This window comes from Aspergillus karnatakaensis (genome assembly GCF_047715665.1).
Source record: "Aspergillus karnatakaensis strain CBS 102800 unplaced genomic scaffold BJY04scaffold_18, whole genome shotgun sequence".
NCBI classification, from domain to species: domain Eukaryota; kingdom Fungi; phylum Ascomycota; class Eurotiomycetes; order Eurotiales; family Aspergillaceae; genus Aspergillus; species Aspergillus karnatakaensis.
In genome coordinates, this window is record NW_027395730.1 from 144,355 (window position 1) to 163,655 (window position 19,301).

The 19,301-nt window shown below is 50.3% G+C and overlaps 7 protein-coding genes across 7 annotated transcripts; 6 read left to right on the top strand and 1 right to left on the bottom strand.

Moving 5' to 3' along the window:
- Positions 1-57: 57 nt before the first annotated feature.
- Positions 58-1,209, top strand: BJY04DRAFT_217080 (FAD-dependent oxidoreductase; the record flags this gene model as incomplete). The annotated part of the gene is made up of 3 exons (XM_073715938.1): positions 58-432; positions 480-877; positions 924-1,209. The coding sequence occupies 3 exons, from the start codon at positions 58-60 to the stop codon at positions 1,207-1,209; spliced, it is 1,059 nt and encodes a 352-aa protein (XP_073572397.1).
- Positions 1,210-2,668: 1,459 nt separating this feature from the next.
- Positions 2,669-5,415, top strand: BJY04DRAFT_37225 (uncharacterized protein). Its single transcript, XM_073720230.1, has one exon. It carries the CDS (start codon positions 3,137-3,139, stop codon positions 5,240-5,242), a length of 2,106 nt encoding a protein of 701 aa, XP_073572398.1. The 5' UTR covers positions 2,669-3,136; the 3' UTR covers positions 5,243-5,415.
- Positions 5,416-6,196: 781 nt separating this feature from the next.
- On the top strand, positions 6,197-8,667 carry BJY04DRAFT_37243 (sugar porter family MFS transporter). The gene is made up of 3 exons (XM_073720231.1): positions 6,197-6,798; positions 6,847-6,970; positions 7,020-8,667. The coding sequence occupies exons 1-3, from the start codon at positions 6,497-6,499 to the stop codon at positions 8,196-8,198; spliced, it is 1,605 nt and encodes a 534-aa protein (XP_073572399.1). The 5' UTR covers positions 6,197-6,496; the 3' UTR covers positions 8,199-8,667.
- Positions 8,668-8,683: 16 nt separating this feature from the next.
- Positions 8,684-10,677, bottom strand: BJY04DRAFT_186465 (MDR family MFS transporter). Its single transcript, XM_073710907.1, has 2 exons — positions 9,644-10,677; positions 8,684-9,590 (listed from the first exon to the last, which is right to left on the bottom strand). Exons 1-2 carry the CDS (start codon positions 10,637-10,639, stop codon positions 8,922-8,924), a joined length of 1,665 nt encoding a protein of 554 aa, XP_073572400.1. The 5' UTR covers positions 10,640-10,677; the 3' UTR covers positions 8,684-8,921.
- Positions 10,678-11,841: 1,164 nt separating this feature from the next.
- Positions 11,842-14,283, top strand: BJY04DRAFT_226985 (glutamyl-tRNA(Gln) amidotransferase, subunit A; the record flags this gene model as incomplete). Its single annotated transcript, XM_073718532.1, has 8 exons — positions 11,842-12,157; positions 12,212-12,516; positions 12,576-12,650; positions 12,726-12,953; positions 13,005-13,499; positions 13,554-13,858; positions 13,914-13,993; positions 14,055-14,283. 8 exons carry the CDS (start codon positions 11,842-11,844, stop codon positions 14,225-14,227), a joined length of 1,977 nt encoding a protein of 658 aa, XP_073572401.1. The 3' UTR covers positions 14,228-14,283.
- Positions 14,284-15,768: 1,485 nt separating this feature from the next.
- On the top strand, positions 15,769-16,590 carry BJY04DRAFT_186468 (uncharacterized protein). Its single transcript, XM_073710908.1, has one exon. The coding sequence runs from the start codon at positions 15,875-15,877 to the stop codon at positions 16,112-16,114; it is 240 nt and encodes a 79-aa protein (XP_073572402.1). The 5' UTR covers positions 15,769-15,874; the 3' UTR covers positions 16,115-16,590.
- A 39-nt stretch (positions 16,591-16,629) lies between these two features.
- BJY04DRAFT_226988 (general substrate transporter) lies at positions 16,630-18,467 on the top strand (the record flags this gene model as incomplete). Its single annotated transcript, XM_073718533.1, has 2 exons — positions 16,630-16,968; positions 17,022-18,467. The coding sequence occupies 2 exons, from the start codon at positions 16,630-16,632 to the stop codon at positions 18,303-18,305; spliced, it is 1,623 nt and encodes a 540-aa protein (XP_073572403.1). The 3' UTR covers positions 18,306-18,467.
- Between the last annotated feature and the right edge of the window lie 834 nt (positions 18,468-19,301).

A 19,301-nucleotide genomic window follows, 5' to 3' on the forward strand; every position in this document is an offset into this window, starting at 1 on the left:
TGCAACAAGAAGAGCGCGGCAGTCGTCACACAAGAGATAGCAATAAGTAAAAACAGGATGGGGGACTGTGGCCATCCTTCCAGCAATGTCCCTTTCCAGCAACGTCCGATCATCATCCTGGGAGCAGGGATCATTGGATGTTCGGCGGCTAGACAGCTTCTCCTTGGTGGCTTCTCTGTCATTCTAGTAGCAGAATACCTTCCGGGTGACCAGAATCCACACTACGCTTCAGCTTGGGCCGGAGCAGCATGGCATGCCGCTGGCGGAATCAGTGCTGAGCAACGTTATCTTCAGGCCGTATGCTACCGTCACCTGCTGAAGATGGCACGAGAAGAACCAGGTTCTGGTGTCTGCATTGTGGATTCTAGAGAATATGTCGAACAGTCTCCGTCCGAGAACTCCTCAGCCTGGGGGCGAACCATACTGCCCAAGGTATATCTGTCCCAGGTTTTTCCCTACCTTGCTGATCGTGATTGCAGTTTCGTGACCTGAAACCGGGAGAGTTCCCTTCAAATTTCAATTGCGGGTGGGCGTACGAAACCGTGGTCACGGACCCTACACGACACATGCCATATCTTCGCGAAAAAGTTATATCTCTCGGCGGTCAGTTTATTCGAAAACGAGTCGTTTCTTTGGAAGAGCTATATACATTATTCCCCGAATCAAGTATCTTCATCAATGCTAGCGGCATCGGCAGCCAGACACTTAGCGACGTCCGTGATGATAAATGCTTCCACGAGCGCGGTCAAAATGTGTTCTACCGTACGCCAAATTGCAACACGTTATACTTTCGAAACGGGAAAGAGTACACGTACATAATTCCTCGTCCGTTATCACAGGGTGTGGTCTTAGGAGGAGTGAAGCAAAGAGACAACCTGTAAGCTCGAACCGCGCAACAACCACAGAGATACTTACCATGGCAGATCCCAAGAGGTAGATATGGACATTGCTCGAGATGAAATTGCCCGTGCGCATCGTCTTGCCCCGGAAATCGTCCCTGCCAACCCTACCGAAGATGACCTCAGTTATATTGTCGCCTTTCGTCCGTCACGAGAAGGAGGATTCCGCTTAAACACTGAAAAGGTCGGAGAGCGTTTCGTCTTGTCGGCATACGGATTTGGTGGCGGTGGATACGCCTTCTCATATGGAATTGCAGATGCCTTGGTGAAGATGGTCGAGAAGGCCGAGAGAGAAACCGTCATTCTGTGATGCCCGAGCAATTCATTCTCCCACTTGTCTCTTCTTCCCTGCCGTATTATCCTGGCCAAACACCGCGTCGAGCTTCTTCCACCCCTTGTCTTCCTTGTCAACCTGAGCCTCCTCCGAGACCGGCGCGACATTGGAGATCACGCATACTGGCGTCCTCAAGCAGCCCAACCTCCCATTCTCGCTGTTCTCTCATGGCAAGCACAGCCACAAACTTGACTCAGTCGACTTTTACGCCAACTTATACTTCGTTCCCTCGAGGACCGTCTCATAAGTGTTGGAATCAACCTTCTTCACATGCTAGTCTCATCATGAGATACGATCGGCCCAAACACCTCAAGAGGAATCATACTTGATACGCAACAATAATGCAGTGGTATTCCGTCCCTACAGGCGCTCCACTTTCCCTTGGGGGCATTTCTCGCCCGCCTCTATTTAGTCCTATAGTTAATCTTCCATAGATCCGGCTCCTCTTTCGTTTCTTTTCAGATTCTTTGGTCGTGGTTCCAATTGTGTGAGCCGCCAATAGCCATCCTAGAGTAGTAATATCCCTTGTAGGACTTCAGCGCATTGTATCCCCCCACGAAGTTCTGCTGCTGGGCGACCTTTGTCTTAACGCCATCGGTCGTATTTTCAGTTTCGGAGATCATTTCTTTTGTATTTCTCTGAATGACTGAAAAGCGGTTGACCTTCTTACGGCGTCATTGGTCTTGGGGGAGGATTCGTGGATGATTCGTGCACTGCTTTGCTGTCATGGACGTGGTGAAGTCGTAGGCTGCTCTGCCAGAGGGACGTTTGGGTTGTCCATTGCTCGGTAAGCTTAGCTCTGCGTGTTAATGGCATTATACTTGTGTCAAAGATAGAATGATGATGTAGATGGTAGCCGTGAATGAGGAAATGGATCCCAGGGTCAAAAATTAACCCAGTCGGGAGCCAACGAGCGGGATCCATTACCTCCCTAAGTAGGTAGGATACTTCTAGGTGTGATGACATGGGTGATTTGACCTTCTATACCTACCTGGGAGTTCAGCCGAGAAAACACCAAACGGTGACACTAGGGTCTGAAGCTATATAATTTGAGTCTTGCAATTAATTTCAGGTATTCTAATGTTTGGCGGCTGGTAAATTATGCTCCTATTCCTGTCTCATAGTGCTTTGAGCGCTATTCCAGCCTTCATATAGCGAATCAAAGATATTGCTCATAAATAGAAAACCTTTATAACTCAACTGTCACTTACTCGCCCTCCATTGATCAACACTTCGAATACCACTTTCCCAATACCATTCTCTTTTTCTTGTATACTCCGCCCTGCGAATATATATGCGCTCCGAAGTGTATCACGGTCAAGACTAACTCATATTTGGCATCAACCACATGACTCTTCGGGCACAGACCTAAAGAAAAGCTTGATTATCCTGTAGGCTAGTCAGAGTTTCCGATAAAGCAAATCCCCAGAGCCCATCTGTATAATTGAGTCGCTCTAGATCTGTACTCCCTTTTAACGCTGTGTGTTGTATCCTGCACACCGCCTTCCGGTCCAGACCATTCACGGTCTGAATGCCTCAGGTTTTAAGAAAAGTTAACGTGGTGCGGCACAGACTCAGAGGCAGCAGGGCCGATCCTGTCACAGCCTTGTTTCCATCCCTGGAGGGGTAGTCTTTCGTTTCACTCGGGGGCCAAATCTTCTCTTCTTCTTTTAATCTCGCCCTCATCTACAATCCCTCGTTTAAACTATCTCTAATGGCTTATTTCTTTCTTCAACTTGCCTTACGCTGATAGCGTCTCTCTCCCGCCAAGCGCCCCATTCCGACTTGAGCCTCACCAAGATATTTGACGCCATCTTATCAAGACGTAGTCGTCGTTGGCCTTCCAATTCCGTTATCTCAATTCTTGGACAGATTGAGCAATCACTTCTGAGTCTGAGACAGAATGTCAGACGAGACACAGGTTCTCTCAATTCAGGACCGCATTCGTGCCTTAAAACAGGCACAATCAGGACAAGGTGCTGAGGGGGCGGGATCGCCGTTCCTGGGAACACAACCAACCACCTTTGCGCTCCGGCCAGCGCCTTCGCAGCCTACTGTTGTCAGCAATTTACCACCGCCCTATACACCATCACCAGTCGCGAGAAATTCTCCGGTTTCTGGTGTTGCGACCCCTCGATCGGTCTCGAGTGACATCACGCCAGGCACCAGGCAACAGCAAAAGGTGCCCCCACCGTTGCCAGCCCGCAAAAGCTCGAGCCAACTCGCCCCATCGCTTCCTCCACGAAGACCTTCGGTTGACTCGGTCGCGTCAGATGCGTCCCGGTCCACGTCTGCTACGACTACAAGTACTCTAAGCAGGGGAAAGTCGCCAGGTCGGAGACCTACAACCCCTGGATCAGTGGTGAGAGCGCCAGCATGGGGTGAGGCAGAGCTTCCTCCGTTGCCTCCGAAGCGACAGCCTTCGCAGCCGACCGTCTCGCCGGTGCGACCAAAACCGAAGACTTTGACAAGCAACGGACGTTTACCCCCACCGCGACCGAGTCTCCCTCCTCGTCGATCGTCGAACCAGAGTGTCGCGACAGTCTCAAGCGACAAAAGCCGCTCTCAGTCGCGGCCTCCACCAGAGGTCCCGCGTAGAGATAGTCGCGACAAGTCTCCAAGTCCAGAGGAGGAAACAACTCGACCATCACAGCCGAAACGATTTCCGCCACCTCCTCCGTCCAACACTGTGCTGGACAAGATTCAGCGGTCGGGATTTGGAGGATTGAAGAAATCAGTACCTGAAAATGGGGCGAGCAACGCCAGCCAAGTGCCCGCTTCAGAGCCCGCACCAGCGGATGTATCGTCTGCACCACCACCGGTGCCAGTGTTATCACGTCCAGACCTATCTGCGATCCAAGCGAGCAAGCCTCGGGTACCTACCACCAATGGTGCAACGCCTCCTGTCGCAGGGTGTCTGAAATGTCGCGACTTCTCCGCTCCAGACGCACATGCTGCCCGGTACCCGATACAGTCGCTTCCTTCTCAGGATATGGGGTGGTTGGCTCGGGAACTTACCGCGCCGTTTATTTCGTCGACTGATAAGGCACGAGCGATCTTTACGTGGTTGCACCATAATATTGATTACGATACGGTGTCGTTCTACAACAATTGTGTCAAACCATCAACCCCAGCCAGCACCCTTGCGTCGGGACTTGCCGTATGCGAGGGATATGCTGGTTTGTTTGCTGCACTTGCCACTCAAGCGGGTTTGGAGGCCAAAGTCGTCTCAGGCCACGGCAAAGGCTATGGCTACGACGCTCCGGCTCCCGGCACACCTCTTCCGCCGTACGCAGCCGGACACGCATGGAACGCAGTGCGAATCGATAATGGTTATTGGAAACTGATTGATGCCTGCTGGGGTGCAGGGCACGTCCAAGGACAGGGGATGCCCTACGTTCGCAGCTTCACGCCAGCGATGTTCACCAACACTAATGATGAATTCGGGTTAAAACACTACCCTGGCGACCGAAGTCACTTTTACCGAGACGATGGACGGCCCGAAATCAGTTGGGAGGAATACATCCTAGGCAACCCACATTCGCCGCTTGGCGTCGCGCAGCCGAGAATCTTCGGCGATGCGAAGAAGCACAGCATTGGCGAGCAGTCGTTCCGACCAGCCGGCGAGCAAATCTCGATTCGCCAAGCTGGTCCAGTTCGGTTCCAATTCAATCTGATCTGCGAACACTGGTCGCTGGCGTGGCACAGTCGGATGAAACCCGGATTGTTCTTGCTCATGATCCATGGTGTGGATGGGCGTAAGGATGACCGGCTTCCCTTGACACACTGGCAGGGATCAGGGCCTAGCGGAGGCGGCGACGTATGGTATGTTGACGTTCCCAATGCTCGGAGTCTGGGAGCGCCAGGTCAGAAGGTGCAACTTGCGGTGCTCACTAAACTGGGGGAGCGAGAAGACGCGCGCGGGGTGACGGTGGAGGAGTACCAGCGACAAGTTGGGCGGGTGGGGATGGCATGGGCGTACATTGCGGAATGGGAGCTCGTGGTCTGAGCCGACCACAGACTCGTTGGCCGAAAGGTCTTATTGTTACCCACCTGGAGTCGGAGTTTTCCGCCTGTTGCCCACGTTTCGGCGGGTTCTCCAGGTTTTTCTCGCTCTCTTTTTTTGTTATACCCCTTTTTCCGTTCATACCCTGTTTCCTATCACTCCATTCTGCACTATACAGTATTATAATAATGTTAATGAGAGATGATATAATTGTTCGACGGAAAGCAAGGCAGGACCCGGGATGCCGAAGCCTTGATGGCGCCTCTTACGCAGGACAAGAGTAGAAGAAGCCTTGGTGGCTGCGCTAACGGCAGGCATCGGTTAAATGGAAGGCTACGCTAGCAAAGCTCAGGTGGTGGTCAGAGTGGTCTGGTCAACCGTCAATTTCGTAGCAGCAGGAGAATCTGGAGTTGGGTTACACTGTCCTCGAGTATGCGGACTACACATCACATCATATACTACCCTGCAGCAACTCTTTCTGAGTAGATCCTTACTTTGTAGATAGGAGACAGTCTGACAGAATCTTCTGCGCAGATTCTGCTGCGAGCAAGGACAGAATCCTGCGGGATGAAAGTGGCATGGGTAGCGGCGATCACACCAAGTTGCTTTGCGACCAGTGGAAGCACCGGCGTTGACTAGAGTCTCGGCCTGCATCATCACCCAAGGGCCAAAGTGTTTACCAGGGTTCGGAGAGTTCAGAACTTCATTTTACCTGACAGCATCCAATAGAATATCTGGCCTCCTCCCGAGTAGGGTCACATTGACAGAATCCACTTCCTCCCCACGGAGTCCCGCACTTTGCGCGCTCTCCTGAATTGTCTGGAGACCACCACCGCACCACGCGAGAGACTGAGAAGAATTCGCTTCCAGCTGGCCCGAGAAGCATCCTGGGTCATTGTATTTGTCGAACTCCCGAGTCTTGGCCTGCCTTCACAATCATCAGAATGCAGGTGGCTTACCTGTTTTCAGTGGGCCGTTTGCGATGCTTTCGGCCACTCACTGTGCAGCGCTGCATGAAATGATTCTGCTGTTTTTTCTTCTCCTGGACATGACAGTTCGTTATTCACTCATTTTGTTTTCACTACTGTTCCAGATTTTCCCTTCGCTTCGTGTTCAGCGCTGCTTTCCGGCAGTTATTTAAACTCCTCCTTCCCCAGCTTTCCCACCTTTTGCTTTTTTCCCCTCCCCATCTCCTTTCTCATCCCCCCGGGTCTGGTCATCCATTTTTCATTTTGACTTTCAAACCCCTTTGCCATCATGGCCATCGGTAACATCTACGCCATCGCGGCCATTGCCGTGATTGGTGGTGCTCTTTTCGGGTTTGACATCTCTTCCATGTCCGCCATCATCAACACAAGGGCTTATCTTTGCTACTTCAACCAACTCCCTTTTGAGCTTGACGAAAATGGCGAGCAGGTCTGTGGTGGTCCCAATTCTAATACCCAAGGTGGCATTACTGCTTCCATGGCTGGAGGCTCCTGGCTTGGTGCTCTCGTTTCTGGCTACTTCTCCGACAAATTTGGCCGTAAGACTTCAATTCAGATTGGCGCTGTCATCTGGTGGGTACCATGCCATTTTCCTATACGATGCTTGATTAACCGAACTAGGTGTGTTGGTTGCATCCTCGTATGCGCCGCCCAAAATATCCCTATGCTCATCGTCGGCCGTGTCATCAACGGTTTTAGCGTGGGTATCTGTTCCGCTCAAGTCCCTGTTTACATCTCTGAGATCGTATGTATCCTGCTGTTCGTGTTCATGGCTTGCTTTCTAACCATACTAGGCACCCCCAACCAAGCGTGGTCGTCTTGTCGGTCTTCAACAGTGGGCTATCACCTGGGGTATCATGATCATGTTTTACATCTCTTACGGCACTAGCTATGTCAAGGGCACGGCCGCCTTCCGCATCCCCTGGGGTCTGCAGATGATTCCCGCTATTCTTCTCTTCTTCGGCATGATGATCCTTCCCGAGTCCCCCCGCTGGTTGGCTCAAAAGGACCGCTGGGAAGACTGCCATGCCGTCCTAACTCTTGTTCACGGCAAGGGTGACCCCACCGCTCCCTTTGTCGTTCGCGAATACGAAGAAATAAAGAGCATGTGCGAGTTTGAACGTCAGAATGCTGATGTGTCCTACCTCGAACTCCTCAAGCCCAACATGATCAACCGAACCCATGTCGGTATCTTTACACAGATCTGGTCGCAGCTTACCGGCATGAACGTCATGATGTATTACATAACCTACCTCTTCGCGATGGCGGGTCTAGAGGGCGACAATCTACTTGTCTCGTCAAGCATTCAATACGTTATTAACGTGGTTATGACTGTCCCGGCACTTATCTGGGTTGATCGTTGGGGACGTCGCCCAACTCTCCTCCTTGGTGCTATTGGTATGCTTTGCTGTATGTACATCAACGCCGGCTTGATGGCTACACACGGCGATCCCGCTCCTGAAGGTGGATTGGACAACATTGAAGCACAATCATGGATCATTCGTGGTCCTCCTAGCAAGGCAGTCATTGCATTCACGTACCTCTTTGTTGCTTCCTACGCCATTTCCTGGGGCCCTGTTTCCTGGGTGTACCCTCCAGAGCTTTTCCCTCTACGTGTCCGTGGAAAGGCCAACGCCCTCTGCACATCCTCAAACTGGGCTTTCAATTTTGCTCTTGGATACTTTGTGCCCCCTGCATTTGAAAATATCCAGTGGCGCGTGTACATCATCTTCGGTGTCTTCTGCACGGCCATGTTTATCCACGTGTTCTTCATGTTCCCAGAAACCGCTGGTAAAACTCTTGAGGACGTTGAGGCGATCTTCACCAACCCCAACGGTATCCGTTACATCGGCACTCCCGCCTGGAAGACACGGGCCGAGCACGGACGTGCCACAGCTTTGGAGCAGACCGGATTTGACGTTGATGAGGAAAAGCGCGCTGGAGGTGTTGCTGAGCACACTGAAGCCCGTTAATCCTGTTCGAAACCTGATACCTTTCTTTTTTGTTTTTTTTTTGTTTTCCCTGGTCCTGAAATGAATTGAAGCCAAAGTGATATCCTCTGAGTCTTGTCTTTGGTTCCTGCGCTTTCATCCATCTTTGGCGAAAGATGAGTTCTGATGGGCAGATGTCAAATGATAAGATTTGATAGTCATAATGAATACCCCACTCATACTTGATCCTATTGTGCTACACTTCCAAGCCAAGCAAAGATGGTGTGTGAGAGATACACGGACAAATTGATACTGAGTAACCACATAGGAAGGCCTGATAGGATCTCGACTCTGAAATAGGTCACGCCAGTTGATACTTACCTAATTTTTCTCTTGTTCCTTTCCTACGGAGATAGCTAGCCTTAGCGGCATGTAGTCAAGCAACCCCACTACCCTCAGCTATGAAAGATTATACACGTCTTGAATCTAGATCTACTATCTGAATCCCTCATACTCGTATGTGTAGCAAAGAAGATAACAATATCAGCGTCTCATACACAAAGCCAAATGTCTGCAATACAGTGACGGAGATACGCGAGCTGAAAGATTGAATCTTGCTGGTTATGGTTGTGGTATCTTAAGACCATGTATTATAAAACCATTCCTGGTAGTGAGTCTATCCATGAAAATGCTAGATTAGCCAGAATCGCTAGTCGCTAGTCGAAACAAGAGAAAAATCAGATTTTTTTTTTACAAACCCTGAACTCAAGCCTGCTCATCCCCCTTCTCCTCCTCTGCAGGCTTTCTCGCACCACCCTTGACATTAACCCACTCCATGAAAACCACACCGAAAATCCCTACAACGGAGAGAGCAACGCCAACATAGAACGTCTCTGTAAGCGCCTTATTATAAGCATAAAGCACAGCATCATAGAACATTGCCGGAACCGTATTCTTCACCTCCGTAGCACCGCCCTCGATCAATCTTGTTGTATCAACAGCAGGCGCGTAGTGCTGAACATTCCTCGTCAACTGATTCGTAAACACGTTCTGGCCAACAGATACAAAGACAGCGGCACTCAGGTTCTCAAGAAACATGACAATCGCTGTTCCAAAGGCGATATCCTCAATTGGGAGCGCACATTGAGGGGCGGCAAACGCAGTTTGGAGACCGAGGCCAACACCGGCTCCGAAGATGAATTGGTATCCGATCCAGTGCGGCTGGCCTGAGGAGACTGACAGCGTGGAGAGGAGACCCGCACCGATAGAGAGGAAGATCACCGTGAGGTAGGCAAAGGGCATGTAGTAGCCGATTTTTGAGGTTAGGATGCCGCCGGAGATGGAGAAGAAGACGTAAGAGAGAACCATTGGGAGATTCATGACGCCGGAGCGGATCGCGGAGGCGCCTTTGATGGCCTGGAACCAGATGGGGATCTATGTAATTTATCAGTTATTATTTGGTGTGAGAAGGGTAACGGGAAGCGTACGTAGTACATCATGAGGAAGAAGGTGGCTGTGACACCGGATCCGAAGAGAGCAGCGCCCCAGACGTTGCGGTTGCCGAAGACTCGGGGCGGGACTGTTGCGCGGTCACCGCTGAAGTATTGGATGACGATGAAAGCGATCAGAAGGACACCGGCGAGCACAAGAAGCGCAATGATGCGAGCGTTAGCCCAGGCGTACTTCGTACCACCCCACTGCAGAGCGAGGAGGAGGCAGATGACACCGGGGAGTAGACACAGAGTTCCAGGAACGTCCATCAGCCTGATCTTGTTGAGAACACCAGATTCACCTTTGCCACCACCAGTAAACGCGGGGATCATAAAGATGATGACAACAGTTGGAATTATTCCGAGTGGAAGGTTGATATAGAAGCACCACCTCCAAGTAAGAGAGGCATTATCAGTAAAAGCGCCGCCCATGAGAGGCCCGGCAATTGCAGCCAAGCCGTACATAGCTCCTAGCAGTCCTACCAGAGTCGGACGCTTGGGTGCTGGAACAGAGTGGGCGATCAGTAGGAATGAGCCGTTTCCGACACCACCGGCGCCGACACCAGCAATGGCACGACCAACGATGAGGGTAGTTGATGATGGGGCAACGGCGCAGATGAGAGAGCCGAGTTCGAAGAAGAACAAGGCGACGAGATAGACCCATTTCACGGTGTAGAATGTAAACAGCTTTCCCCACATGAGCTGGAAGGCGCAGTTTGTAAGGAGATAGGCACTGGCGTACCAACCCACGTCTCCGAGGGCATGGAAGCGATCAGTGATTTTCGGGATGGCGCTGGATAAGATTGTGTTGTCGAGTCCGACGAGGAACATGGAGAGATTCAATCCAATGAGGATGCAGATGAGCTTCAAAGTGCCGGGGTACTGCGGCTCCTCTTGCGCAGGGGACTTCTCGGTGGGCTCTTCGCTTTGCTCTGATCGAGGGGCGTCGGGAAGCATGTCGCTGGTTTTGCTGGTGAGCAGTGTATCTGCCATGGTGCATACAAGTCTCTTGTAATGACCTGAGATGGTTGATGCTGAGATACTAATGGAACTGACAGGATTTCTCAGTCCTTATATCTCTTTGATGAATCTCTGTACAAACATTTCTCGTAGTTCCCGATGCGGTAAGGTGGAGTATGCCAAGCATGAGTCATGTTCACTCATGAAGAATCATCACCAATCATAGCACTTAAAGTGGGCTATTCTTCTAAGAAAAGCAGACTGATTGGTTAAAAATCAAATAAAGCTCACGATTGAGAGCAGAAAAGTGGGGATCGACCCTGACACCAGCCTCCTCCTCCCTTCGACTCATGCCCTCTCATCGTCCCTCATCGTGCATAGGCCCTTGCCAAGTAACGAGGATAAGTCTAGATTTAAAATCTCCCCACGGATATAGTTTGATTTTAGTGCGCCCTGATATCATTGAAACCTTTAAATCCTAAATCTGGGGGTAATACAGAGACCTGCGTCCTATTGTCCGGTTTATCGTTATCGAAACTTACTTTTTTGTTGGAATCGGATATGATATACGCTCCTCTATCTCCATCTTTCAAGTTGTTCCTCATGCTTTCAACGCCGTTATATGGTTCAGGTTTCTGATAATAAACATAACACCTTGGATAACAGCGGACTCCTCAGAGGTTCGATCGGTTAATTAGCGCTGATATATTCTCACAAACCATGAACCTTAAACTCACTCCTTAGACACACCAAGGGCCTGTGAAATTCTCACATTGTTAATAATGACCATTTATAAGCGAAAATATAGGTCCCAGACTCTTATCACGATTTCTTCATGCTCGGTGTATCTCAGGCAAAGCTTCTCCAAAAAAAAGGTGGGACCGTAAGCAGTTTGCATGAGGGTGGATCTCAATATACTCTTATGGAGCCGCAAGATATGAATTCTTCTGCCGTTCCCAAGGACAACTAAGCTTCATCTAGCTTTTAGTGAGTGCGCTAGAAAGATAAGAAGATTCCATGACAGGGTACGCCGGTACGGATATAGTGAATATGGAGACGGCGATAAGCGTACTCCAAATATGCAGGTCCAAGAGAGATAGCTGTTTAGATTGAGGCAACTACTCCAACTCTCGAATCTACAGAAATAATGTTCTATAAGTAGTGCAATGTCAATCAATCTGTCATAGGTAGAGTAGTACTGTTCAATCCCTGCGACTGCCCTCTTTGTATCCGAGATGGTCAACTTCAACAAGGCAGCAGTACTCCTCGGGGCCCTGCAAGCGCTCGAACTCTACCATACCGCCAGCGCAGATAACATCGCCCATGGTAGAGTGACAGTCCTTAATGGCATTCCCTACTACGTCGGCGATATCGCTGTAGCTCATCTCCCGGATGTGCCACTTTCTTCTCTGAATCCGCTTCCCGATATTGACGTGTTTCCTTTGACTGTTATCTCGAGTAACTCGAGTATATTCACTGGTGAGGAGCTAGAGATGACTGTTGCAGAGTACTTAGAAAGTGACGATGTATTCAATGATGCATTTCTGGATGGTGAGTCTTGGTCCCTTGAAGATATCAACTTTGCCGACTGACTGGAGCAACAAGCGGTCTATCTCTCCCACAGCGGCAGTGGATCTCCGACACTCGAGTCAGAGGCCGTTAACACCGAGCTGAGCAAGAAGGACACATCGTTGTTTCTGGTTTCGCCCAAGTACTCTATCCAGGAAGACCAGAATGTGGTCAAGACCTGTCTGACCGATGAGTTACCGAACGGGCCCTACTTTGCTTCGACGAAGACAGGTGACGTCTTCAAGGCTCATAGGCTGTACGAGGATACCCAATATGCTTTCTTGGAGCCTGCTGTCAGTGATGAAGAGGGGGGTTATCGTGCTCTTTCTGTGACTTCAGAGGTAAAAATCCGTAATCGTCATATTCAGCGGAGAGAGAAGATTGGCTAATATCGAGGCAGAGTATTCTCGGACGAAGCATTGCAGTTCCTTCCAGACTGTACTACAGCGCAACATCAGAGAAGCCGCTAGCTGGTGTGAGTACTCGTACCGTTCAGTATCCCTCTCTTCATGTTTGAGTCAACAGTCTAACCAGACATCGACGAGACCAGCTCCGCATGGGAGTCAAAGATATCTTCCACGTCAAGGGCCTTCGTACCAGTGGCGGAAATCGCGCCTACTACTCCCTCTATGAGCCGCGGAACTCCACAGGACCAGCAATCCAGCGTCTCATTGATCTGGGTGCAGTCTTTGTCGGTAAGATGGGCACTGTCCAATTTGCAAACGGCGATCGGCCGACTGGTGACTGGGTGGATTTTCATTGCCCGTTTAACCCTAGGGTATGTTTTAGCTTGCTTTTTTTCCCCGACTTGGTGACTGACTAGGTGAAGGGCGACGGCTACCAAGATCCGAGCGGTTCGTCATCGGGCCCTGGTGCTGGGATAGGCGCTTATGAGTGGCTTGATATTGCCATAGGCAGTGATACCGGCGGGTCGATGCGTGGTCCTGCTGGTGCGCAAGGAATATTTGGGAACAGGCCTAGTACCGGAGCTGTTGAGCTCGACGAGGTAATTCCGCTTTGTTCGGGACTTGATACAGCCGGTGTCTTTGCGAGAAGCGCACAGACCTGGTCTAGAGTTGTGAATGTGTGGTATCAGGGTTTCGAGGCTGGATATCCGTCGCTCCCGAGGAAGATTTTCTACCCTAGTGCGTCTTTTGCTGAGGATGCTGTTGGGAGCGATGAGGCTGCTGGGTTGATCGAGGAATTTGTTGGAAGGTTCGAAGGCTTCCTTGGTGCCAATCGGACGAGCGTGGATGTTGATGCTGTTTGGAACTCGACCAAGCCGATTGGTGCACCGGCGACGTTGCAGGATATGTTGCATTATGTGCGTTCTCCCTCTAAACTTTCTAAAGCCTCTTCAGTCCTGATTCTTGCACAGACATATGGAACCCTTATCTCTGTTTATCAATGGCTGCACCTCGGTGTGCCATTCTTTCGTGACTATGCAGCCAAGCACGAAGATCGCACCCCCTACATAAATCCAGGCCCTCTTCTCCGGTGGAACCTTGGACAGGGACGCGGACAGGCTGGCTGGGATGAAGCCTGGGCGAACAAGACAACTTTCAAGCATTGGTGGAGCGGGGCATCCGGCTTCGGGGCGCACAACAACGAGTCCTGCTCAGAGGGCATATACATCTATCCCAATAGCGTTGGAACGCCGAACTATCGGGACGAGTATTTTGGGTAAGAAGTTCTGGGTCAAAGGTCAGCAGATGAGAGACTGACTGCCATGGTACAGCCCTCCCACTCCTCCTTATTGGGGAATGTCCGACAGCAACATCGCCGTCTTTGCGGGTCTTCCGGACCTGGTTGTTCCAAGTAAGTTCCTTCTGATCTCCCGCCTTTCCACGACTTGAAGTAACCATACTCCATAAAACAGTCGGCGAAGTCCCTTATAACAGCACCAAATCTGGTCGAACGGAGTACCTCCCTGTCACCATGAGCTTGGTCGCCGCTCGTGGCTGTGACTTGATGGTGGCATCCATGGTGCGAGAGTTGGAGGCACAGGGTATCTTGAAGCCGGTCGCGGCTGGGCCGATGTTGTTCCCATAATCCCCCCCGCCCCGACTGCATGGTATTGTATTGATGGAAAAGATAATTTGGAGTATCTGTGAGAGTATGTACGTTAGCTTATATGCATCGATAAGCCAGTATAGCAGAACAGACACAAGCTCTCCACATTGGCACATGTGTACTCATGAATGTTGGTTCTTGGGGGTAAAGCTTGGAGTCAGGCCCAAGCGGCCCGTACACTAAGATATAGATTCAGGCAGAAGTTTCGCTCTCGACACATACCTACCGTGTGACTTCAAGGTGGTCTAAAGACCGTTGAAACTGCTGTGTTAGGTTATCCCTACAAGTACTGCAGTGCAAACAGGGTATCGAGAGGGTTCAGGCCGAAGTCTCCATGGGCTCAGCTGAACAATCTGAGATAATCCAAGAGTTATGCAAAGCAGAAGCATACATTACAGAAAACACACCACCGTAATAGTTTCTTCTTCAGACCCGGATTCAATTTGCTCATGTCAGAAGCATCTGAGTAAAAATCGCGCATCTAGAGTTCTGAAACCTGAGAGAGAAGCCAACAGTTACCGGACCTCGGAAACCGATCTGTAGAATTTGATTCCAAAAGCCGTCCTGTAGGGACTGATGCCTATATGCGGTCTTTGTGTTCCCGACCTCGTTTCATCTTCCCTATTTCGCCCACTCTGGTCGTCAGGTCGAAACGTAGCAGGATTCTCGTTCTAGCAGTGACACACACACGACAAAGAGGTAGATCACGGCTGTGATGGCATGATACCCTCTGGCTGTCCACGAAGATGGCTGTTTTGCGGCACGGCACGTTGCCGACCCAACGCAACCACTAACCTTCAATATGATTCTCCAGTCCGGGTATTAGGCACTTGATATCCACTCAATCAACGAATCGGATATCAGAGGGTAAGTGTTGACTTAGAATCAATAGCCCCTGGAGAAAAACTGGAAGAGAAAAGCAAAGACCGATCAAAGGTATTCCGCAAGAAATTTCCGCACCGGATCAATGAAACTTGTCGTTAATGAGAAGACCACGGAGTACACATCAGCGTCGGCATCTGCTCATGGTCCCGTTTCGTGTCGGCTCGCCGCGCAGATCGTGATGTATGTCCGAGGATAGACCGAGCACAGGAGGGGAGGCTGCGCAAGAAAAGATCGGCTGTGTGTACAGTGCAAAAGGCCTAAATGCACTAGATACTCCGTAGTAGCATAGTAGCTCGTCCAAGTCGTGATCTTCGCCATGTCCGAAAAGGGGATTGTCATCTAGCGAAGCACTAATGCTCAGACAGGAAGACTGGACTATTCCGTCGACAAATCGGAGATGTGATCTGATGCAGGATCATGATATCATGATACCAATACCGAGAGCGCAATGACTGAATGGCTTAATACCTGGAGTTATCGGTCCACTCTGCTATATGAAACCAGATTTTTTCGGGGATGTAGTGAGGTCGGCATGGTGTTGTAGTTCAGCCAACAGCTTGCCTGATCCTTGTACCCGCAGAGGTACATACTATGATAGTACATAGATGCATTGGCCGAGCACACGGTGGAGACGGCCGTCGGTTTGGTAAGTAAAAATGAAGGACTCGGAGGAAGAAATTGAAGGATCGATTCATAGCACTCTTGGCGGATGCGCATGCACCTATAGGATCCTTCGATGTAATGCTTACTCTCTTCTTAATCGCTGAGGCGGTTTTCACGACCCAGAGGGTAATCTATTCCGCCTTTTTTCCAATGTGTTGCTCGGCATCTTTCAATAAGTCCATCTTGTGTTTCTTTCTTTTGCAGAGAGGTTCCAATGCCAGTACGTGTGTACTGATTGATCTCGCCAGGTTTGATGATCTGCTACTTGAAATCATAATCGTGGACGTCATCAGGCGCCGAGAACCTGCCGCGGAGTAAATCTCCCCCGATGAACATCCAGCAGAGTTTCCCCAACCCCAGTCTGGGGGAGGAGAAGGATCGGCAGCCTGGCTGAGTTCCAGGAGCAATGACGACAGTCTGCAGCATGATGTGAAGCTCAGATTGGCTGGAGGGATAGGCTTTCCTCAGAAAGGAATAGGAGGAAAGATGAGTTGGAGACGGAAAGGAAACATTCCCCGGATTTCAAGTCGGACTCTCCGCACTTTCGGCTATTGATTCGAACAACTTCCGTACCTTACCCGTTTAGGTAGGACGAGAAGACAAGAAGTAATGGACATTTCAAGGCCGTGAGCGTCGAGGCTGAGTATATATACCGGCCCCGTCGAACGACAAGGTCAGAAGCTCCCGTTGAGGTGTGCTCATCTTTAACAGCAGTCAAATTTGACATTACACTCAATTCCAACATTTCATCTTCATCCTATCCCCTGCTTCGAGACTGCAGCTCTCATACTCTCTTCACGAACATTCGTCCTTTTTAAATCGCAATTGCAATCATGTCGACCGACTATGAAAAGAGGCCGAGTTTCGACGATCTGGCAAAGGCCGGTGATCATATCGAGACCGTAGACAAGGCCGCCGCCGTCGATGCTACCGTGGCAGCCAATGTCGATGACATCCCTATCAGCATGTTTGTGTGGATGGTTGCTCTAACCGCCTCAATAGCGGGCATGCTCTTTGGGTATGATACTGGAATAATTTCGGCCGTTTTGGTCTATATCAAAGACGGCCTTGATAGTCGCCCGCTTTCGAACTCTGAGAAAGAGCTTATCACGTCGCTCTGCTCGGGAGGTGCATTCTTCGGTGCCATTTTTGCAGGAAACACTGCGGATAGGGTACGTCTAACTCCAAGCCGGATTGATCTATTTCATACTGACCAGCGGACGAGTTTGGCCGTAAACCTGCAATTTACATGGGCTGTGCACTCTTCTTAGTTGGTGCCATCTTGCAAAGTGCTGCGTACACCATTGCCCAGATGTGCGTTGGACGTATCATTGTTGGCTTTGGTGTGGGCTCTGCTGCAATGATTGTCCCGCTTTACGCCGCAGAGATTGCTCCTTCCAAGGCCCGTGGACGGCTCATTGGTTTGAACAATGTGTCAATAACCGGAGGCCAAGTCATTTCCTATGCCATTGGTGCCGCTTTTGCCAGCGTGCCCCATGGCTGGAGGTATATGGTCGGCCTGGGTGGTCTGCCGCCAATTATCATGGCTTGTCTAATGCCTTTCTGCCCTGAATCACCTCGCCATCTCGCTTACAATGGCCGAATGGATGAGGCACGCTCTGTAATAGCCAGGATCTACAGCGGTGCTTCCGAGACGCAGATCGATGCTGTACTTGCTTCAATCCAGGCAGGCTGTGAGGAAGCACGAGTTATTAGTGGAGGAGAGAGCGGCTGGCAGAAGATTGTCCGAATGCACACCGTTCCCAGCAACTTCCGAGCCTTGCTCTGCGCATGTGGCTTGATGGTGATCTCGCAAATCTCTGGCTTCAACACTCTAATGTACTATTCGAGTACTGTCTTCTCATTGGTGGGGTTCAACAGCCCAACTGCAGTCGGCCTTGCAGTCGCAGGAACTAACTTTGTCATGACAATCATCAACATGATGCTTGTGGATCGTGTTGGCCGCCGACGCCTTCTCTTATCAACAGTGTGGGGTATGTCTGCTAGCTTGATCGCTGTTGCTATAGCCTTCCGCTATATCGATGTGGACGTACATGCAACAGAGATGGAACCCCGCGCTGTGACTGCCCCTGCAATTGTCGTGTTGGTCTTCACAATCTTGTTCGTGGCCAGTTATGGCGTGTCTGTTGGGAATGCAGCTTGGATGAGCGCAGACTTCTTTCCTCTCGAAACCCGAGCAATGGGAACCATGTGGATGACTTGTTCTTCCTGGGGCAGCAACGTCATTATTTCAAGTACATTCCTCTCCATGGTTGACGGTATGACAATGTCTGGCACATGGGGCTTCTACGCAGGTATCTGCGGGGTTGGCTATTTCTTGATTTATTTTTTCTATCCAGAAGTGTCTGGTCTGGTTTTGGAAGAAATCAAGGAAGTATTCGAGCATGGATTTGGTGTGAACTACGCTAGAAATCTTCGCAAAGAGCGGAAACAGGTCATCGAAGAGAGATTGGCGTCTATGGGGCCTACCATGCCTGCAGGTCACTAATCATGTTTAGGTTCCATTACTTACCTTGACCGCTGCATAGAAAGCATGTAGAAGAATGAAAGACATTCCCATTTATCAAACAAGGTTGGACGATATCTTGAGTATGACCAGGTCAGGTAGCCGATTGTAGTTCTGAATGTGGAGTAAATCCCAGTGAGATTTTATATATCAGAAGCTGAACGCGGGACTTGGGCCCGGGGGCTTGCTCGACGCACCGAGACAATGGAGGAAGCACGGAATTACCATTCCGAGGCGGGCCAAGGTTCTCGGACAGTCGGTAAACCTGTTCCAATGAAAACCAGAGATGGAACCCAGCCGGCGAAGCCTGAGTGGACGGATACCGCTCTGACGGAGAGTAATTCCCTGCTAAAGACTGCGAGCTCATAACTTAGCATTCAGCCTCGAATGGTTGCGGTTCCCTTCTGGAGTTGCAGCATCTTCACTCTACCCACATAGGTTCTATAAGCCAGCCCCATCGCGGCCAATCCCTTGCAGCAAGTCCAAAAAGCGTCCAACGTACCGTTAGGCCTAATTCAAGGCCCGCTAAGAGGTCCTTGGCTTCTTAGATTTCAATGTTGTCTGGTCAATGCAGCTCAAGCATGTGGAGTCAAGGTAACACTTGCATTGGGCTCCTCGTCCGCCGCCAGCGTCAATTCTTTGCCCAATTCTTCACAGCTAGATGGGTTGATTATTGATACTGAAGCTCCAGTCCCACACAGTCGATAAAGGCCCAACCCCTTTGTTGGTGTCTGATGGAATCTGCTCAGCGTGATGCGAGGGAAGGAAGCAGAGGTTGTTGACATGTGACCAGCACGCCTAAAACAATCACTTCATGTTTGATAGATTCTCAATAAAGCGATTCTTGCTTGCTTCGTCTTGACCGAGTACCTATTCTCTCCTCTGTCCGTCAATGTCGAATCGATCATTATCAGAATCTCGATGCTGACATTGACCGAAAAAGACATGCCATTCCGTTCTTCTTCAGCCAGCCAGTTC